Source organism: Ammospiza caudacuta, chromosome 7 (assembly GCF_027887145.1).
Source record: "Ammospiza caudacuta isolate bAmmCau1 chromosome 7, bAmmCau1.pri, whole genome shotgun sequence".
NCBI lineage: Eukaryota > Metazoa > Chordata > Aves > Passeriformes > Passerellidae > Ammospiza > Ammospiza caudacuta.
In genome coordinates, this window is record NC_080599.1 from 9656246 (window position 1) to 9662245 (window position 6000).

At 49.5% G+C, this 6000-nt stretch overlaps 1 protein-coding gene across 1 annotated transcript in view; it reads left to right on the top strand.

Annotated features, from left to right (window-relative positions):
• The window catches only part of LOC131559632 (uncharacterized), a 49076-nt gene extending 46708 nt beyond the window's left edge, over positions 1 to 2368 (top strand). Inside the window, 4 exon segments of the mRNA XM_058808049.1 lie at positions 954 to 1087; positions 1160 to 1245; positions 1658 to 1716; positions 2252 to 2368. Coding sequence (XP_058664032.1) covers positions 954 to 1087; positions 1160 to 1245; positions 1658 to 1716; positions 2252 to 2368 — 396 coding nt within the window.
• The last annotated feature ends 3632 nt before the right edge of the window (positions 2369 to 6000 follow it).

Below are 6000 nucleotides of genomic sequence, written 5' to 3' on the forward strand. Positions count from 1 at the left end.
GCTTTTACCCCACTTGTGCTCGTGCTTAAAAGTGTGACACCACAAATCCCATAATAATGATTGTTCTATCCAAAAAGTTCTTTCACAACCCCCACAACGTAGAGCTATCCAGGCAGCACAATGTGGATCGTGACAGTCAAGGCAATGTTCTTTCGCTGGATTTGTTAAGCGAAAAGTTGATAATGAGTCAATAAAACCAATCAACTCCTGGGCTGTCCGATAGTGATGTGTCAGTTCTCTGTCCACCACTTCCGAGTACGCCTTCAATTGTAACAGTAGCAGTCGTAGGACTAGAAGCAGTTTCTTCCCCAGTCGCTCCTTGTCCTCCTCTGTGAGGTGGTCCACTAGAGGCTGCATCAAAAACAGGTTTAGTCCACTTAGCAGGCACCCACAAGGGCCCTGTAGGTGAGGAAATACAAAGATACCCCCGACCCCAATATAATACTTTTGCAGGTTTTTCCCATAATCCTGTACTCGGGTTCTTATACTTAACCCAGACCTCTGTTTCCTTAGTATTTTCCTGACCTGACCTCGGATGATGTTTAATTGCTGGAGGGGTATTGTCTTCCCCAAAATACATAAATGATTAATCACATACAAAACCTTAGCCAAACATGCTTGTGTTTGATGATGGAAATAGAGGCCAATGTTGTGGCCACGCTTCTGGAGAAATGATGCTGGTATCTGCTCCTGTATCTAATAATCCATAAAGGGTTATGCTTTGATGCCCATAGGTAATTTCAACATTTTGCTTTGGTCTATTTTGTAAATCCACAGTCAAAAGTGTAACACCAGTAGAGCCAAAACCTTTTTCATCCCGTGTTTGCCCAGTAAATGATTGTATTCCCGATGTCATTTGTGATAGCCACACCAATTGTGCGATGCGTTGTCCTTTTGTTATTTTAATCTGAGGATAAAGGGTGTAAACCATGATTTGTATTTCTCCTGTATAGTCTGCATCAATAACACCAGTCAAAACAAATAATCCCAACATGGTTTTGGAGGAACGTCCTAGTAATATTGCTCCACATGTTTGTCCATTTAATATAAGAGGACCTTTTACTCCAGTTGGTATCCTCTCAGGCCGGTTCGTCATTAGCGTGACATGTACTGCTGCTGATAAGTCTAAACCGAGGCTCCCTGCTGTTGCGGGTTGCAGACAGGAGGTAGCAGCGATGTTACGGCAGCAGCTGGTGTCTCTGATGTCACGGCGGCAACTTGTATCTGTCCCTCATTGCCTCATCGGTAACACTTGATGAATGGTCTTGAAACTCCTTGTGTGAATGCCAGTGAGCCGCTTCGGAGAGGAGCAAGAGCAGCTAACACCTGACTCTGAGTAGACTCTGCTTGCTTTTGTAACCCTAATCCTAATTCCTTTAAGGCTTCTGCTATAAATGCCTGTGAAGCTGTTGGCATTAATGCCATTCGCTCTAATGCTTCCTCAATAGTCCAATTTGCCCCTAAAGTAGCTAACACTCTTTGTGTTGCTGGATTGCTATTTTGCAAAGCACACTGCTTCAATAGCGCCCTGCAACACCAGCCCGATCTATAGCAGTAGCTGTTCTATCGATAAAATTTCCAAATGATTCTTCTCTACCCTGTTTAATACCCATATAAGCCGGTAACCCTCCTGGCTCTTTAACCATATCTATTGCAGCACGCACTAACCGCATAGACTCTCTAAGTTTATCTGCTCCCGATATCATCTGTGCCTCTGTACGCAAAGATGCCCCTAAGCCCATCAGCTCCTCTACTGTTACTCCATGCAATGGGTCTCCCTGGGCTCGTTGTACAGCAACCGACTCATTAACCAGAGCTTGCCAATGTGCATTAAACAATAACTGCTGATGCTGAGTGAATATCAACCAAACTATTCCTCTTAAATCATTAGGGCATAAAACCTGAGTATTAAAAAGATAATCTAGCATTTGCCTAACAGGTTCACTTTTTACTCCAAACTGACTAACCGTAGAACGTAGCTGAGTTAGCAGCTTCCAATCTAAGGGAGTATATTCCGCTATATTATGCGTAAGGTTCCCCTGTGCATCATACTGTGGTGTGTATGTGACTGGACATGCAAGACTAGAAGCTATTTCCACCGCCTCACCATCCCCCATTTGCATTACTTCTTTCGCCAAAGCAGCCCAAGCTTCCGTCCTCTGTTTAGCCATCTCCCCGCATGGATCACGGTGTGCTCCTGGGATGGGATCTGACTCTTTAAGGGTGCTATGCTGCTGGCGCTTCGGTGCAGACACCGAGTTTTCGCACGGGGAAGGCAGTGGAGCAGAGGCTGGCTCGCGTGGGGGAAGCGGCCCCCCCACTGGAGCCGGCTCGCGTGGGGGAAGTGGCCCCCCCGCTGGAGCTGTAACCGGAGCTGGCTCACTCGGGGCAAGCGGCGGAGGCAAAGCTGGTTTGTTCTTACTTCCACCATCCGACTTGCCCTCCCCCTCTGACAGAAAGGGTGCAGACGGTTCCACTGTGCCTATAGGAAAATCCTCCACACCACTTTGCTGAGGACCCTTAGGCATAAGTATCTTAGTTACAGAAGGTGCCAGGGGATCATCCTCACGACCATACCCTATATTCCTCTTATGAGCTTCTGTCGCCCTTTCTGCTGCCTTTCTCTCAGAGACCTGCTGAAGTAATGTGTTATACACCACCCGCCATAACTTCCCGAATTTCTTTGCTGACTTATCATCGTCTAACACTGTATCCCACAGTATTTCCCCAAACTACTTCCACTCTGCTAGCTCATGAACTGTATGCGGATTAGCAAAGATGCCTTTAGCATGGCCATAGGCTAATAACCCTGGTAATTCCTTTTTTAAATCTATCCCTTTTATTCCTCGCCGTTCTAAATACGCGGCGAATAAATCGTATGCCGCTTGCCTATCCATACCTATTAGTCAGCACGCGCTGTTGCAGCTCTTCAGGCTCCTGCGACACATATTGGCTTGATTCACCGTTGTAAACCTCAAGGGTGCTTCAAATTCCGGCACCGTCCCGGTTGCAAGGAACCAAACCCAACTTCCTCGACCGTGGCGTAATCCCCTTTTTCTTTTAATCCGAGAAAAAAGGACAGAGATTCGGCGATGCCCACATTCTCCACCATTTGTCGACGGAAGGAGACCCAGACATCAATTAGATCATCACAGGCCCAATTTTACTGATCAGTACAGCAGGTTAAATACAGTTCATAATGAGCTTCATACATATTGCAAAAGTTGAGCTCAGGATTGGTCAGTTACATATCAGCAACTACGCCTACTTCTGCATTCTTATGGTTCTACTTTTGATACTTTCTACATATTCTCAGGAAGAATCTCTCTTCCCTATCCTCATGTTGCGGCAAGGGCATTCTGTCCTTGCCTGTCATTGGTCACCGACTGCTGAATTCTCCTTTCAGCTTACTGACTGCTGACTTCCCTCTCTCAGCTTAACCAGCGGCATTATGTCAGTATGGCCTTTCTCAGCTAATCAACTGTTGATAAATCTCTCCACAGGTAGGGTCAAGATGTGTGCTTGCCGTATGGTCAGTCTTCAATACCACTTGGTCTTCCTGGGCCCTTCCTCCAGGTGGGCCTTGGGCTCATTTGGTCCCTCAGAAGCTGGGCTGGGGGCTGCAGAGGTGGCTGTGGATCATTGCCTGAGCTGTGCCAGGGACTGGCAGACACTGCTGGGCTGGGATAGAGGCTCTGGGGGGATTGAGGTTCCAGGGCAGGGCAAGGCTGGACCTGCCCCTTCCTCCCTCACACATGAAATGTTTTGAGCCAGAAATCTCCTCCAGTCTGTCACAACAGGCAATATTGGAGGTTGAACCCCAGTTCTGGCCATGGGCGCCTGAAAGAGAACGGCAGTTCTTTTCCATAGGAAGGAAAGCACAGAGCCCCAGTGTTTGGAAAGCTGGTGAGAGCCTCACAAGGCCAAGGCCAGCCAGACTTGTCAGCAATGGTAGATTTTGTCTGGGAGCAGTCTTTGGATATAGGGAATTTTGGAGGTGACAACACAATCTCAGCCATGGACACCTGGAGAAGCAGAACAGTCCTTTGCCATAGGAAGGAAAGCGCAGAGATTTCCCCAATGTTTTGGGGACAGATGGGATGTGACCCTTGTGAAACCACTGCAGCCAGATTTGTACTGGCAATATTCCTATGGGAACAATTCCTGGATATAAGGAAATTCGGAGGAGAAATCCCAAATCTGACCATGGGTTCCTGGAGGAGAAGGAGAGTTCTTTTCCATAGGAAGGAAAGCATGGAGTCCCTGTGCTTCAGCAGCAGATGAGAAGAGATCCTCAACATGCCAGGGTCAGCTGGACCAGTCAGGTGGCCCCTGGGAGGCCAAACCAACCAGACCTGTCCTTTGTTCCTTTGGTTTTATGGGGCCCCACACTGTCACAATGGTGCCTTGGATCTATGAGGCCTCACAGTGCCATAATGGTTACCTGTTTCTATGGTGTCCAGAAGTGTCACAATGGTCCCTTGATTACAAGAAGACCTGCAGTGTCACAATGGTCCCACTGATTCTATCAGCCCTTGCAGTGTCACAATGGTCTCCGTGGTTCCCCAGGTCCCACAATGTTATGTGACTCTTCTTTTCCATGAGCCTTGCAATGTCACAATGGACCTTCGGACCCTGGGAGTTTGCAGTGTCACAATGGTCTCTTTGGTTCCACCGTGTCACAATGGACCACTGGTGACAGGAGGCCACTCTGTGTCACCCTGGAGCTTTGGTTCCATGCAGCCCTGCAGTGTCACAATGAACCCTTGGTTCAATGGAGTTCCACAATGTCACCATGGCCTCGAGGTTCCGTGAAGCCCTGCAGTGTCACAATGGTCTCCTTTGGTGGCCCAGTGTCACAGTGGACCACTGATTACACGAGGCCCTGCAATGTCACAATGGACCTTTGGTTCCATGCAGCCCTGCAGTGTCACAAAGGACGTTTGGTTTCACAAGGCCCCAGAGTATCACAATGGAGCTCTTGGTTTATGGGGACCCCCAGGGTCACAATGGTCTCACTGCTTCCATGAGGCCCTGCAGTGTCACAATGCTTTGCTTATTCCATGGGGCCTCATAGTGTCACAATGATCTCCATGATTTCATGAGTCCCCTCAGTGTCACAATGGCCCCTGGGTTCCATGAGGCCGTGAAGTGTCTTAATGCTGTCTCCATGTTTCCATGAGCCCCTGTAATATCACATTGGACCTTGGCTCCACGGAGTCTCGCAGTGTCCCAATGGCCCCTTGGTTCCATGAAACCCCAAAGTGTCACAATGGTCTCAACAGTTCCATGAGGCCCTGTGGTGTCACAATGGACCCTTGGTTTCATGGGATCCCTCAGTGTCACAATGATCCCTACATTCCATGGAGCCACAGTGTCAGTACGGTCCCCTTGATTCCGTGAGGCCCAGCAGTATCACAGTGCCCTCCATGATTCCATTACACCCCACAGTGTCACACTGGTCCCTTGGTGTCACAGGACCCCACAGTGTCACAATGGTCCCTTGGTCTCACAAGGCCCCACAGTGTCACACTTGTCCCTTCGTCTCACAGGGTCCCACAGTGTCACAATGGTCCCTTGGTTCCATGGGCCCTGTGCTGCTGCATTCCCCCCTCCCCTTCTCAGGCCGCCCTGCCAGCTGAGAAATGCTCCTTGAGCCTCGGCCTTGGCCAACAGCCCCTGGGCTCAGCTCCTCTGCAGCTCATCACAAACACTGTCTGCTCCAGGCACTGCTGCTGCCCAACCAGCTTCTGGTTCCTCTAGGAGCAGCCCTGGGAGCTGTTTCTGCTCCCTCAGGGGCACAACATCTCTGTTCTCACACTGCCAAAGGAAGCTGTTGGTGCCAAGTGCGGCCAGGATGAACCATTGCTGGGACTGAAGCGCCTCTCTTGGGGCCCTGCAAACAGCGCTCCAAAGGGAGCCCTTGGAGCTCTCCTGGGCCAGCCACTCCCTCTGAGTGGGGCCTCTCCCAGCTGGGAACTCTCCCGTTTGCTGCACTCG